Here is a 16,200-nt window from a genome sequence, read left to right as displayed (position 1 = left end):
AAAGAGCCTCATAAATGTCCATTCCTAAATACACCCGCTTGTTGTCATTTCAAGGGATCGGCTGTACATAAGCTGAATTCAACCTCATACGTACAAGCTACTATGTAGTGTCTCCATAAAATTATTAACTGTACAGCCGCATGTGTTACAGCCGCCCATGTGAGTTCCACTACTTGAATGTAAAGATAAGTCACCCTAATTCAGATATTTTCCTTAGCAACTAACATCGTTTGACTTTACACTGAAGGGTGCTTGATCAGGCATGACTGGCTGCACAGTCCTGGTCCCCAAACCAACAGCATCTCAGGCTTTCTGAGCTCTCACTTGGTTTACTGTCCTGATGCACAGGAGACATGGGGAGAAAAAGATAAAGGAGTGAAAAGATCACAGGCTGCCATCTGTCCCTGTGAAATTTAACTGTTATGTGGAATGTTTTCCGGCTGCCACTTTTGCTTTTCAGATGTGAATTTCACTGAGCCCCAATGTCTGCCACGACTCCACACTCCTCCACGAGTCACACATCTGATCCATGCCTGCCTCTGAATCACCGGCCTGGCTCTTTTGATGCGTGCACATACGAACACAATCTGGAATGTGTGTGGAGACCTGAGTAGTAATTAAACTCCACACCCTTCTCCTGAGAGCTGGCCCTTCTCCTGAACTACCCATGTCCTCATATGCAGGGGAGCTAAAACCTGGGAGAGAAGGAAACATAAAATCAATCCCAAACCACTAAATGGGGCCCTAAACCACTGTAAGATGGATCACTTACAAATGGCCTGAAACCTCTCTGCCCCAACACTGTGCCCAGGCAGCAGAACCAGAAGAAAAGAGAGAAATCACTCAGATCCTCTGAAATTAATACTCAGAGCTAATGGTCAAACGGGTATAAGAGTCGATCACGTGGGCTGCAGACCAACTCCACAGCTGTAATGTGGCTATTAATATGGTGGGGTCATGGATATTTAGTCTAATAAATGGATTTAAAACATGGATTCAATTTTTAACCCAACTCTGGAAGTGGTAAGATATGTGAAGAATAACTCAGCCACTGCTAAATATGTGGTTTACCACTCCCTTCCCTGGTTAGAAGTTGCTGGAACCCAGGGCACAGAGCTGGGAACGGGGGACAAGGGACAGAGAAGGTGGTAGCTCGGAATACACTGCAGTAGGAATTCTAATTCTGATACTACCTTTTTTTCTTTAAATTAAGAATGTGACAGTATAACACTAATCAATATTTGTGGAATTAACTATATGACAATTGCAGATTTTATGTTTTTATGTGATATAATATCCCTTTAATCATCCTTGTCTGGGTTATATTTAAATAAAATTTAGATTTGTTTTTGTTTTTGGTAAAAGAAGCATGTTGAAATCTTCTTTCCAACTGTTCCGAGGGTGCTCAGAACAATTTTCAATCAGTGCTTCTTAAAGGAAATTTGAAAAAGTCAATACATTTTAGAGTTCCAAGTCTTTTTTTTTTTTTTTTTTGCGGTACGCGGGTCTCTCACTGTTGTGGCCTCTCCTGTTGCGGAGCACAGGCTCCAGATGCGCAGGCTCAGCAGCCATGGCTCACGGGCCCACCAGGGAAGCCCTCCAAGTCTTTTTGTAAGGCAACTCTATCTGAAGAGTGAACAAGGAGATTCAAAGTGAAGTATCCGAGCAGCCCGGAGCCCCTACGTGACTGAAGAGGAGCATACCTTAAAACAGAATGGCCAACAGGTGAAAGACCTATTTACAATTCTGGGAAGGAGTGAGTAGATCATGAGAGAAGGAGAAGAAAGAGAAGGAAGGTAGTAAGACAGACAATCAGTTCGTTTGGCTCATCAATCAAGGCAACAGTGAAGCGACTTCACATCAAGCTGGGCTCGGGACCTTCCAGCAGATGGTTGCACGGGAGGCCTCACCACCAAGAGACACGGAATTTCCAGGCGCCAAACTCACCAGTGAGTTCCTCCAGGGCAGGCTGTCCACTCTTGGTGTAGTGGCTCGGCTCCACGGTCACACCCCCTGAGCTGGACTCGGCAGTAACATTCCCTTCGGTGTCTGTCTGGGACCTTCACACACAAACCAGAGCAGACACACTTGTCACAAGGGGTAACTAGCACATCCGGACCACTGTGCCCCGACCACAGCCCCGACTATCCCCTCCTTCGGCAAGAAGCTTTAGAACAGGGCAGACCAGCAGACGGGCGCTAAATAATTCACTGGTGCACGTGGAGCAAGGTCCTAGAAACGGAGAGAGCCACCGGACTGTAAAGGATGAAACATTCATCACCCAAATGGAGGGCCTGCAATCCTTCACTGGAGAACGCTTCTCTGCATCCCCTTCGGGGAGCTAGGTCTAGCCAGAAAAATGCTGGCGAGTACTGGATGGTTTGGATCGTTTAACATGTGCCGATGAGCCACTTCTAAGTAACCAGCGATGCCAGCAAGCCAGGCATGAAGATGACTCCATGACTCCACTGACAGCCCCCGGCCCCCCCTCCAGATCCTCCTGACACGGCCTTCTCTGGAAAGATGACCGTACAACCAGGCAGGTGTGTTTGTCCTCTAGGTCTGATTCAGAGCTCAGAGCTTCTGAGATGAAAGGCCTCATTGATGAGTACTTCAACACCTGACTGAAATCTGTACTTCCCCAAACCTTCTCCATGTCCTTTTTTGTCAAGCAAATCGAGGCAACTGCTTCATGCCATGTGCTCTTGCCACAATTACCTCTGCTTATTTTGGCGTGCCATGCAAACATATAATTATACTCAGACACATAACCATGGGAGTAACGTTACTAATTCATTAGCATCCTGAGCTGATTCAACCAGATTTCACTCCCTGTGAAGAAAGTGGTGCCAGCAATGTGAACTGTCTAAAACAGACTGTGGTGGATGTGTACTGATAACCCCACGTCATCCATCCATGCTCCCCCCTTTGCCCTCCTACCGATACCATCGGTTCCCCATTCCTGCCATCTCGACCTTTAAAGGATTTTCATGCTCTCGGTGTTCCTCTCCTTCCCTTGACCAGAATCCAAGCTCTTGCCATCTCTGCCCAGGCCCTAGAAGCACTTTGTGAACAGGTACGCTGTCTCCAGACTAGAGGTTGCCAGCGACAGCCATGTACAGAAAGCAGCCCACAGACTGATTCTTATTGGTCTCCACAGTATTTTTTTTTTTTTTTTTTTGCGGTACGCAGGCCTCTCCCTGCTGTGGCCTCTCCCATTGCAGAGCACAGGCTCCGGACGCGCAGGCTCAGCGGCCATGGCTCACGGGCCCAGCCACTCCGTGGCATGTGGGATCTTCCCGGACCGAGGCACGAACCCGTGTCTCCTGCATCGGCAGGCGAGCTCTCAACCACTGCGCCACCAGGGAAGCCCCACAGTATTTTTTTTAAAGCTTCTGAATTAATTTCCACATTTGAAAGTCGGAAGATTTCACAAAAATTCTGGATTTCTGCCTTCTCCCAGTAAAAACAAGTCTGGAAGGACTGAGCTCACGTTCTTGCAGGGCGCTGCCTGCTGGTGACAAGTGGTGGCGGCCCCCTCTAGAGAGGCGTGGGGTTCCCTCTACCAGAGTCCCACTCCGCCTGAACCACTCATTTGTATTTCCTTTGTGGAGTCAAGCAGGCACATGAACCGTGACTTCTGTTCTAGACTGTTCCTAGGTCTGGTCCCCTCCCCATTCTGTCCTGCACTGATCTCGGTGATGCCGATGTGATCCTGTCACCTTCTGATTAAAGGGCTCCGATGGTTTCCCGCTGCCCACAGAATAAGGTCTAAAGTCCTAATTGTGATAGAAGGTGCCCTACAGCATGGGATTCTTCCTTCCTTCCTTCCTTTCCAGCCCTGTCTCCTGCCACTCCTGCCCTTTACACACAGCCCTGCCCTGTGCTCCACCCACACGTGGCTTCTCTCCATTCCCAGATCATACCCTGTCCTTAAGTTTTGTCTTTGTAGTCATTGTGCCCTCTGCCTAAAGGCTCTTTTCCTCTTTCTTCCTTAGTTTGCTCCTAATCTACCTTTCAGGCACAGTCCCCATGCCATCTTGGCCCGGAAGCCTTCCCCAGTCCTTGGCCAGCAGATGGCTCCACCTCCTGTGCGTCTCTATTCTCCTGATGCCTACTTATTACAATATGATCTAATGGATAAATCTTTCCTACACTAGATTAAGAGCTCTCTGAAGGCTAAGACTGGCTCTTTTGATGCGTGCACATGAGAACACGATCTGTTCCAACTCACATGCCAAGCAGGCACTCAGGCAGGGTATGCTGAGCGGATAAATGAGAAGTTTTTAAGTCTAGAACGATGCCAGGTGCTAGAAGGAACATTAGACTTGGAGTCTGAACACTGAGCTGGCTGCAGTGTGGAGTCTGTAACTTGATAGCCATGCACATCTCAGTAAGTCACTGCACCTCCCTGAGCGTCTGGCCCTCAAGCGGGGATTATGACAGTGACCTCCCCTGGCTGCTACAAAAATCACAGGTGAGACAACATAAAAGCAGTAAAGTGTAAAGCAATAGAGGTGTCCAGTGTGCCTTCTGAATCGGTAACCATGATTCATTCAGAGTTATTTTTCAAAAGTGATTTATCTTCCTTTTCTTCCCTTGGTACCATCACTAATGTGGAGAGGTTCTGGGGGAAGCGCTGTAAGGCATCTACAGTGAGCTATAAACTTGAGAGAGAGCATCTCAGAGCACAAAGGGAGCCTAAACCATTTCCTAAAATCCTCTAATCTAGCCCCATCTCCTCACTTTACAGATGAGGCTCAAAGCGAGGCAGTGATTTAGAGTCACGACGGTTTCGTGGTTAAGCACTTGGCCCCTCTTAAAGGGACAGACTTGGCTTTAGACGCTAGCTTTCTGGCTCTCAGCTCTTTGACCTAGAGCAACTTACTTAAATCCTCTAGGCCTGTTTGCTCACCTTCAGAACAGGGATAAAAAGGGTAGCCAGCTCATGGAGTTGTGAGAATGATTAAATGAGCTGGGTCTCTGCACTCGCATGGTGCATACTCAACAGCTATGCCTGCAGCCAGGTCCCAAGGCCACCCAGGGACTCGCGAGCGAATAAAAGGCAGAGTCCAGGCATCCTGACTCCTATCCCAGTGCTCTTCTTTCCCTCCTCCTGCTTGGCTCACCTAGAGGAAAGGCACCTCAGAGGAGCCAGAAGGATATCACACAGGGTGAGCGTAAACACTAAAACGCAGCTTGACAGACACGTGACGTTTTCTCCTTCCTCCTGTTTGTCAGACATTTGCTCTTTATCATTAAGAGTTTTTCCTCTCATTGAAAAATCTTGAAATATTTTTTGAAAAGGTTAAACGTTTTAGAATCGTTCAAATAATTACAGCCAAAAAAAAAAGGAGCAGGGGTGAGATTGATGGTGATCAGACAGTCACGTATTTTAATTCTGAAAATGCAGATCAAGAATCTGGGAACAGTCGCTTGAATATGCATCACCTCAAGACTATTCGTGTGACTGCCATGATAAAAATTTCACGGCAAGCAATTCAGTTGCCTCCACGGTTCAGAGAACAGTTGTATAAAAAGCTGAGCATGGAGGCAAGTGCTGAGTCATTATCTAAGCCTTGGCACCCTTCTCAGGACTGTTAGCTGAGCTGATGACTTGATTGAATACGAAGATGACCGCCTCCCATTAAAAAGGTCTGGCGTGTCCCTCATTGAAAGGGTGGGTAAGCAACGAAAAGAAAAGAGTTTCTCCTCAGAAGCCTGACATTCCCTCACAGGCTGGATGCTGCGGGCTTAACTCTGAAATCAATCACTTGAACCAGACTTTCTATCAGCTCTTGGCAGGAATGGTGACAGAACCCACTAGAACTCACCTCAGGCAGAAATAGAGGAAATATCTAATTCTTTGGGGAACCATGTAAACAGAGGAAGCTGATAGCATGGGCCTGAGTCTGTGCATATGAACAGATATGTAAATACACGTGTGAATACGTGTAGTTACATTTTACGTATGAATGTATACTTGTGTCCTTACTTACGTGTGACTGTCCCTGATGTGCATCCACACTATAGGTGTATGAGTGTGTGTGTACAGGTGTGATTGTGTACATACTTAGGGTAGAAACTGTAAAGTAAGTGCCCAGACTGTGGCATTCAACCATCGGTCCCCTTGTGCTGTGGAGAGGTATTAGTTATCACTCAGCTGTGCAGTGTAGCCCACTGCCCTGCACATCTCGAGCACAGGATTAAGTCGAGCACTGTGAACAAGGTTCTGGGAACCCCCAAGAGCAGGGCTGAGAGGCTCGCATCTGCCCGGAGAGGACTCATCCCATGCATCCAGCATCACCCGCATCCAGTGTCCTCCATCCTGTACAGGTGTGTGGTGCAACCAGAGGCTCTCGTAGGCCAGAACCACCCAGAGCAACAGCACCTGGCTCCACGTGGTCTCCCGTGGTGCTATGGATGTGTCATCAGAGACAGACAGACCGAGGGACCGATAACGGACAGATGCAAACACCCAGGCTTGTCTCCCCAAATACAACCCGGGTTCTTTTGGTTCCTCTAGAACCAGTCCCTCCTCACGGCTACGCTTCTTCCTCATGCTGTTCTCCCCTCGAGAAATCCCAGCACACAGCAGGGACCAAAAAAATATTGAAGGAATTCCCTAGTGGCCTAGTGGTTAGGATTCTGGGCTTTCACTGCCGTGGCCCAGGTTCAATCCCTGGCTGGGAACCTGCAAGCCACACCGCACAGCCAAAAAAAACAATTATTTTTTATTTTAAATAAAAAAGAAAAGAAAAAATATTTAATACGTGTGATGGCGTAAGAAGCCATGAGGATCTGGAATTTTAAGATAAGCACCTCTGTGAGAAGCCTCCGTTACTCAGCAAGGTGGTTTTGTGGTTTTCCTTGTTTACAGTACGTTCAGGACGCTGTAGGACTGATGTTGGAGCCTGTTGAGTGATGGCAAACCACCCTCCTAGCTTCTGATCAGGCTGCTGCCGCCTCTGCAAAGCCCCTGGGTCCCCATGTGCCTGGGCCACTCCTCCTCGTCCTAGGATCAGCTCACATTTTACTTCCCCTCTTTAGCTTCCTGGCCTCCCCCCAGCGCTGCTGAATTAACCGTCCCTCAAGCACACTGATCACGCGGCACCTGAGCTGTCTGCCTCAATGTTCCCGGGTAGCAGTCCCGACCCCCTACCCTCAGAGACCCAGAATCCACCAGCAAGGCTCCTTTGCCCACGGGCCCTGGCAGGGCAGGGGGGCAGCCGCTCCTACCTGTACAGGAAAGGCGCCACTGTGGCAGTGTTGGGGTGGCTGTATTGCTGGGGCTGAGGTAGCTGGACGCTGACAGTATTGCTTCCCGTGGTCTGGGCGGTCCCGACGGACCCACTGACAGTCTGGCTGCTGATGCTGTGATTCAGGGTGGTCCCTCCTGGGGCTTTGCCTTCCGAGGACGCCAGGCTGGAGGAGGAACTGGAGTGTCTGCCATCCAGCTGGGGCTTCTGCTGGGGGAGCCCCGAGCTCGGCTTCCCACCCCGGCTCCGCTCCCCATCCTTGGAAGGCACGGGGGCACTTGGGGACTTCCCGGGCATGCTCTTCATTCCTGGTTTTGGTATCCCACTGTGGGAAGGGGCCGGAGCCTCCTTCTTGGCACTGTTGAGCTTCCCCCCTTTGGGGATTAAGCTGGCGATCTTGGAGGACTTTTTTGGCATCTCGGTCACCGCCACCCCGCTGAGGTCTTCTCTTGGCCCCTCCTTGAGGTCCGGCCTCTCTGTCACCGAGGCTCTCTTGGCGAGGTCCTTGCTTTTCTCCTTCTCCTTCTCCCGCTGCTGTTTCTCCTTTTCCTTCTCGCTGCCTTTCGGGGAACTCTTCTTGTTGGTCAGCGCCCGGCTGAAAGTTCTCTGGGCAATGCCCTTGAGCGCGATCTTGGGGCTGTTGGAGGTGGGGCCCGCCGCGGACAGCGGGCGACCACCGGCCTCCATCTCCTCGCTCTCTTCGAAGCTGGGCAGGATCTCCAGCCGCTCGCAGCTTGTGTCCCGTGACCCCGGGCCCTCACCCACCTTGGAAGCCCCCTTGCTGTTGAAAAGTTTCAGTTTTTCCAGCATGGACCTCTGATTGTTGGGGGCTGGCTTCAGGGCTTCGGGGGTGGGCCTGGGGGCCTCGGGTGCAGGAGGCTTGACCGCGAGCGTGGCAGCCGTGGCGCTGTGCTTCACACTGACCGACTTGCTGCGCCAGGGCTTGGAGGCCGTGCCGGGCTGGGGGATGGCAGAGGAGGCGCCGCAATTAGCAGGGGTGCAGCCGCCGCCCTCCAAAGCAGCAGGTGCATCTTCGCTCATTCCGGGGTGGGAGGGGGCCGGACTCGCCAAAGGCTCTGCAGAGACAGGGAAGAGAAGGAGACCTGAATCACACCCATGGATCTGCACTGATCATGACGGGGCATCGGCCACGGCTACACGGCCAGTCGCTCTAACCCAGATGCCGCGCAGCTCCATTACCTGCTTCATGCGTTACCTATGGTTGAATTTAAACTCTACCTTGACTTTCTCCTATTCACGCACTATTCACATGCCCCCCTTGTCACCTTTTGGTGTCTGCTGTGCGAACGCATGCTGATCTTAACGTCAACACGCACAAGGCAATATTAAGCACATATGTTTACGGGAAAACAAAAATCCGTATCACCACTATGATGGTGTAGGAATGATGTAGGAAACATCTCCTGTTTTGAATGACTCGACCCACAACCCCGTTTCCTAGTTAAGCCAAACAATTGAGAATTATCCAACTTTAAGAAAACAATGTAGCAGAGACATTCAAACGGAACAGACCAAAAAAAAAAAAAAAAAAAAAAAAATCCAGAAAAAGAGAAAGCAAGTATAATCTTTACAGAAGAAGAATTACCCCCAAAAGTTGCTAAATCCCATCAAAGCAAATACATTTTTCCTATGTTGGCACTTTTAAAGAGTTACGAACACAACGCAAGTTAGAGTTAAAATAAAAAAGGCTGTTGCGCTTAAGAGTATGAACTGGGCACAAGCCTTCCCCGTAAGCAGGAAAACACGCAGGTTATCTGAAAGTCAAGGTTTCCCCCTTGGCAGTCAGGGAGTAGTTCCCCGGCCAGACTCTTTTCTCAGAAAAGCTTCAAAATATTTCCAAACTAGAACTGGAATTATTCTGAGAAGGGCGGGTTCCAAACTGGTGCTCCGCTAGGCACCGAGGTGGCCCAGACTGCAGACATGAACCCTGCAGCACCCTTCCTCAGGCAGCGCTCGGAGCCACGCAGCTCCGTCCCCGACGTCAGGGCAGCTGTCAGAGGGAAGGTGGCAGGGACATGGCCGAACCCAGCACCCGCACCCACCCACGGCCACACCCGCCCAGTGCAGACAGGATGCAGTGCCTCGGCCCCCAAAGAGCATGTCTGTGCCTGCAGAGTCACGATGACACGACTTACCCAGCGGCAGCCACTTTCTTCCGCAACGATTCCCTAGGAAAACTTCTCCAACCCGAAAGGCTGTCCTTCCAATTGTCACAAGTGTTTTCGGTTAAACTGCTCATGTTTCTAATTAACTTTTGTCATCCGCAACTGCTCCAGTGCCCAGAAGCCTGGCGGGATTAACGGCTGCTTCTTCTGCTCTTTTTTTTTTTTTTTTTTTCTCCCTTTTTAAATACCTATGTTCTGCCGCCTTCTAGCGACAGAGTAAACTGTATACAGAGCGGCTTTTTATGATTTAAAAGTCAACGGCCGCCAAAGCTGAGTGAAGGCAGCCCCTTGTGGGACACGAGCCGGGAGAGCTCCCGGCAGAGGAACTGCTTCGCTTCAGTCTCAGCTGCTCCGGGAAGCCACGGCTCCAGGGTGATCCAACGCAGACCTCCCAATGTTTTAAAACACATACATCTTCCTGACTTACTGGGGATTTGGGTTTGGAGCAGGGGCTGCTGCATGATCCTCCCTAACAAACCTCAAGGGGCGTTGCTGGATCTTTTCCTGGGGAGAGCCGGGGACTGCCTGGGAAACAGGCTCACAGAACCCACCCACACTACTGGCCTTTCAGAGGGTCTCCTCGGGTGCGATGCTGCTCATGGAGGGCTTCCTGGGTGTCACAGGGTGCAGTGCTAGGCACGTTGTGAAGGGGGTTACCGCCCCTGTTTGACAAGACTAAGGCTCAGAGAGGGCAAATGACTACTCCTCAGTCACCTCGCTGGAAATGGACAAATCTGGGCTTTGGACCCAGGTCTCCTGACAAAGTGTTCTTTAGGACTGCCTCACAGCTACCTCCTGTGATAAAGAATACATCTAAACCACAGCCACTTAAATGACTAGAGTACTTTTGGGGCATGCCTTTTCTATTGCTTGGGTATATTCACGATATCCACTGTGGGGGACAAACCAGCCCAGCCACTGGAAAGGAGGCAGCCTATGCCACAGAGGCCAGCGCCCTGGAGGAAATACTGGTGACCCTCCAGTCCCGAGTCCCATTCTCTCAGGACAACTGTCTTCCCTTTACTTGGGCTCGGATCTGGGACAGAAGTAGTCATTCATTCGTTCATTCAATATTCTCATTCATATCAATATTCAGTGAGTGCCTGGTATATGCCACACATTCTCTAGGCACTTGGGATGCCTCAGTGACAGTTGTCACAGATGCCCCAAGACCCCTGCCTTCACGGAGGTTACGCTCTGGCAGCGAGGAACAGATGATAACTAATGTAATTAATAAATACATCTTATCATTTGGTAGCAAAGAGCCCTAAAGAAAAAGGGGCTTTGGGGGCAATGTGCTTACAGGAGCTGCAACAAATCACGACCAGAGGTACGGCCCTCGTTCCTAAAGAAGTTTCAGGCACACTCCCTACTGAGCAGACATACATGGATCAGTGTCACTTCTCTGCTCCCACACATTCCTTGGAACTCTTATAAAGCTCACCTGAAATCGTCTGGACAAGAAATGCCCCTGCTTAGCGTTTCTGTGTGTTTTTAAACCTTAACACACACAGCTAGAAATCAGTTGTTACTAACTAGCTAAGGGCAAATCCATAGCTAAACAGATGGCTGGCTCGTCTAAGAGAAATGTGCAGACCAACCAAAGATGTGTGTCTCCTTTAGGGAAGGCGCCAGGTGCAGGGAAGGGGCCCATGCAGTGTAGCCATGGCGGACACACAGGCGCTCCTCAGGCCATTCCCCAAACAGCTCCCAGAAACTCCTCCCTGTCTTGCAAACCCCAGCTCAAATGCCTTCCTCCTCTGTCAAGCTACCTGAGACCCTCGAGCTGAATGATGCAAACCCTCTGGTTTGCATCACATCACCTGGTATTTCTCCCTACTCTGTTTTCCCGGGACACTGTCCATACCTCCCTTTTTATAAAAGCATTGGGAGGGCCACCTACTTACACCAGGCACTGGGAATATGGAGTTGAGTAAGATAGGACCCCTGCCCTCTAGGAACTCACTGCCCAAAGGGGCAGCGGACCTCAAAACAGAGCACAGAAACAATGTCAAGGCTTTAGAGGGCTGTACATGGTCCCAGGAGACCCAAGCATTGGGATCTCTTAATTCTCCCCAGGGAGTCTGGGAAAGCTTCATTGTTATTCCACTGGTTTATAAATTCCTCCAGGGCAGAGATGACCCCCACCCCCATTCACCCTTGTGTCCCAAAGCCTGCCAGAGCATAGAAAATAGTAAATGGTTTCTGAATTGTTGTTGGTAGTTTTGACCTTTGCAAGTCACATTTAAGGTAAGAGAGAGTCAAAATTTGTGATTAGTCATTAGGGTTTTATTAAAACTTTTCAGTCCAAACTCAGGATCAGGACTCAGAGCTTCAGAATTTCTACTTGGCATTTTGCCTGGGCTCCCCTGGTTACAGGATCATGGGGACACTTCAAGGCTACTCATTACAGCTGTAAGGGTAGTCCTGGTGGATGATTCTGAATTTGGTTTCTAGAACAGAAGTTCACTGAGTAGGGCTACAGGGCACCTGAGAATCAGATCATCAGTACTTTGACATTATGTCATAGCCAGAAAACCCCTTAACAGTGAAGGGGCTCCAGGTCATGAGTGGTCTTGTCCAGGTGAACTTGACATGTTTCTCTCATCCCTAGGGTATCGCATCAGTGATCTCAGACATTGGTTGAAGTGGAAGGCAGCCGTTTCTAATACAAGGCTTCTGTGATTCCCAGCATGAGACTTTCCTTACCAGGCTTCTGAGAGAGTGAGATAAATGCAGGAGGGATGTGGGGAGGCAGGCCAAGCCTCATGTTTTACACCAGCTGAAGGTGTGACCCCAGGTATACCACTTTGCCCCTCTGGGCCTCCATTGCCCCATTTGTTAGAAAGAGGATAAGCTTTTTCTCTAGAATCCTTTCAGCTCTGTTTCCATTCAAATCTCAGCGAGTCTCCAAGAGACCCTATGAAGCTGGGCCCCAAGAACGCAACTAGGTTCACTCGCTAAACAAGTGAGTTTCCCTGCGCTGTGACATACAGGTGTTTCTTTAATGTCAATCATTCCCCCTCCATGGTTCTCTTAAGATTCTTACCAATAAATGCAGAAAACTGGCTGGGTCAAGGAATACTCAACCTTGAATGAGCTGCTACTGAATTCAAAAATGCTAGTATTCTATGAAAGTAAATGTGTGGGAGGGAGGGTAGGGGGAGTTCTTTAAAATTAAGAACACTTCTCTCTCTAATAACTAACAGCTCTAGTTTCTTTTCTCAGGTATAGGAACCTTTGTTGGAACAAAGGAATCTGAGAGAGCAAAAGGAGGAAAGCACAAAAGAAATGTTCTGGGCTTCCCTGGTGGCACAGTGGTTGAGAGTCTGCCTGCCGATGCAGGGGACACGGGTTCATGCCCCGGTCTGGGAAGATCCCACATGCTGCGGAGCGGCTGGGCCCTTGAGCCATGGCCGCTGAGCCTGCGCGTCCGGAGCCTGTGCTCCGCAACGGGAGAGGCCACAACAGTGAGAGGCCCACGTATCGCTTAAAAAAAAAAAAAAAAAAAAGTTCCGACTACCAGTGTTCTCCCAATAATGGTATGTGGGGTAAAGAGGTGAGATGAACATTTTTAATGGCACGTGGATAAACATTTTTATATTTTAAAAGTTACGTATTTATTTTATTGCATATCAGAAAAGTAGCCCATATATAAATCAACAGTTTCACAGATAGTAGATGTAGATTTAATTTGAGTTGATTTAAGGAAAATATGAAACAAATAAAAACACAAGCAGTTCACCGATGTGGCAAAAATCACGCATAAAGTTTGTGAAAGACTAAAGTTGGGGAAACACTGTTCCATTAAATCAGAAATACTTATTTTATATGTAAAATACATAAGTATTTTAATAATACTTGTTTTATACTCAATTTATTCTTTTGGAAAATGCAATCAATCAAAGAGAAATTAAATCAGAAGGCCCAGGGGCTTCCCTGGTGGCGCAGTGGTTGGGGGTCCGCCTGCTGATGCAGGGGACACGGGTTCGTGCCCCGGTCTGGGAAGATCCCACATGCTGCGGAGCGGCTAGGCCCGTGAGCCATGGCCGCTGAGCCTGCACATCTGGAGCCTGTGCTCCGCAACGGGAGAGGCCACAACAGTGAGAGGCCTGCGTACCGCAGAAAAAAAAGAAAAAGAAAAAAGAAAAAAAAATCAGAAGGCCCAAATAAGGACTAGGTTCAAAAACTAATCTGAAATGGCTACTTTTATAGCTTTATTTATTTATATGTATTTGTTTAGCACGACATTTTGCTGAGAATTGGCCAGATCTGGGAACATGACCAGGCCTTTGTTTAGCCAAAGGTAATTTTAAGAATAACGGTCTTAAGTTTCAGACTACTAAACACAGTAAGAATAACACGTTACATCATGCCCAATAAACATCCCAAATATCCATATGTAAAATTAAAAATATCAAGACTTACTGTATGTAATAGACACTGGTATATTTTGTCTTAGTCCATTTTTTAAAATGTTGATCACAGGGGCCCTGAACAGATTTTACGACCCACCAGTGGGCCACACCCTGCAGCCTGAACATCTCAGCTTTAAAAGGCCAGCTCGCCAGGTTCACCCACCACCAACTGACAAACCATCGCAAAAAGGAAAAGTCTCATTTGAAATACTGCAGAAACAGGAGGCCTTTGAAGAAGAGAAAAGGCTTTTTTTTTTTTTTTTTTTTTTTAAGAGTTTAGGGAGAGCATTAATCCTCCTGTGGGGAGGGGAAAAGTTTGGTTTTTCTGGCAACCAGCCTCAACCTTCCCTGACAGTAACCAAAATACTTTCTAAATGGAAATACTGTCCAAGGCAGATAAATAAGCATTTCTTCCTCTCTACTTTCAAGAGGGCCAACACTGGTCCCCGGCCCCTTCTGTCCCTAGCTTCCTACTTAGGGAGACATTGGTGGTCTGGTCCGGATGGCAGCAGGCACCCAGGCAGTGAGGCCAGCTGACCTCAGCTCCAGTCACCCTACTGTGATTTTAGACCTGCCCTGGGGATGGTTCTTGCCTAAATCCTCTCCATCACCTTCAGGAAAAGGCCTGATAATTGGGCCTAGGAAAATGTTCACAATTTCCTATAATTTGTCAAGGTATCAATCTTGAGCATTCCAATTTGTTCGGACAATTGAAACCAGTTTTTTGGGTTTTTTTTGTAAGTGCATGGACTCTAGCCATACGGGCTGGAGATTGTTTCCAGAGTTACTCAGGTCAGTTTCTTTACAACCATGTTAGCCACTGGACCACAGAGGGGCACATAAATGAACCTCGCTCAATCCACTTAGTGGTTCTTTAGGATTCCTGGAGCCTGGCCCGAGGCGTCTTCTCAACACTGTTGTGATCAGTGTCTAAAATTAAGGGCATGGGCTTAAACATAGTTTCTCTCCAACTCCTTCTTTGAGAGGATCCTTGGAGGTACAGAAAGATGGAGAGGCGGGGGTCAGGAGAAGTACCAAGAAAAGTGTACAGAAAGGGAAAGGGCATGGTGTAGAGGGAGCTGGGCTTTGGGTTCATATTCTCTAAGGATCATTTTGTGGCTACAACTCCATAGGCTCCTAAAACATCCAAGTTAGAATAAGAATGATGATTTATATAAACAAATATTTTCTTTAAAGTTGTTCTGTTAAGTCAGTCCCTATCAAAATCCCAATGATGTTTTTGTTGAAATAGAAAAATCCATATAAAAATTTAGATGGAATCTCAAGGGACTCTGAATAGCCAAAACAATCTTGAAAAAGAACAAGTTTGGAGGTCTCATACTTCCTGATTCAAAACTTACTACAAAGCTACGGTAATCAAATCATTGTGATGCTGGCAAAGACAGTCATATATATCAATGAACGAGAGAGGCCAGATATAAACCTTTGCATATATGGTCAAATAATTTTCAAGAATATTCAGTGGGGGAAAGACGGTCTTTTCAACAATGTGCTGAGAAAACTGGATATCCACGTGCAAAAAAATGAAGTTGGATTCTTACCTTATACCATATAAAAATTAACCTAAGGGCCTCCCTGGTGGCGCAGTGGTTGAGAGCCCGCCTGCCGATGCAGGGGATACGGGTTTGTGCCCCGGTCTGGGAGGATCCCATGTGCCGCGGAGCGGCTGGGCCCGTGAGCCATGGCCGCTGGGCCTGTGCGTCCGGAGCCTGTGCTCCGCAACGGGAGAGGCCACAGCAGTGAGAGGCCCGCGTACAGCAAAAAAAAAAAAAAATTAACCTAAGATGGATCAAAGACCTAAATGTAAGAGTTAAAACTATAAAACTCTTACAAGAAAACACAGGGCAAAAACTTCATGACACTGGGTTTGGAAATGATATCTTGGATATGACACAAAAAGCATGAGCAAAAAAAAAAAAAATAGGTAAGCTGGACTTCATCAAAGTTAAAAACTTGTACATCAAAGGACATAATCAACAGAATGAAAAAACAACCTATGGAAGATAATACTTGCAAATCATACATCTGATAAGGACTTGATATCCAGAACATATAAAGAACTCATATAACTCAACAACAACCTGATTGAAAAATGGGTAAAGGATTTGAATAGACATTTCTCCAAAGAAGATATACAAATGACCAATAGACACAGAGAAAGACATTCAACGTCTCTACTCACCAGGGAATGTAAATCAAAAACCACAATGAGATACCACTTCATACAAATTAGGACGGATATTATTAAAAACAAAACAAAACAGAAAATAACAAGTGTGTGTGAGGATGTGGAGAAACTGGAACCTTTGTGTACTA

General features: G+C 47.9%; 1 protein-coding gene across 8 annotated transcripts in view; it reads right to left on the bottom strand.

Moving 5' to 3' along the window:
* The window catches only part of NAV2 (neuron navigator 2), a 768,613-nt gene that overhangs the window by 163,614 nt on the left and 588,799 nt on the right, over nucleotides 1-16,200 (bottom strand). For 7 of the 8 annotated variants that reach the window (XM_082628907.1, XM_082628910.1, XM_082628903.1 and 4 more), the window contains 2 exons: nucleotides 7,240-8,335; nucleotides 1,948-2,060 (listed from right to left, as the gene is read on the bottom strand). In XM_082628907.1, coding sequence (XP_082485033.1) covers nucleotides 1,948-2,060; nucleotides 7,240-8,335 — 1,209 coding nt within the window. Of the gene's footprint in view, nucleotides 1-1,947; nucleotides 2,061-7,239; nucleotides 8,336-9,415; nucleotides 9,567-16,200 lie in introns of those variants that run through there. The other variant, XM_082628909.1, reaches the window with a different exon arrangement.

The sequence above is a fragment of the Mesoplodon mirus genome (assembly GCF_964341445.2).
Source record: "Mesoplodon mirus genome assembly, chromosome: 7".
Taxonomy (NCBI): domain Eukaryota; kingdom Metazoa; phylum Chordata; class Mammalia; order Artiodactyla; family Ziphiidae; genus Mesoplodon; species Mesoplodon mirus.
The sequence above is the reverse complement of the archived record's forward strand: the minus strand, read 5'-3'. Positions and strand labels throughout refer to the sequence as shown.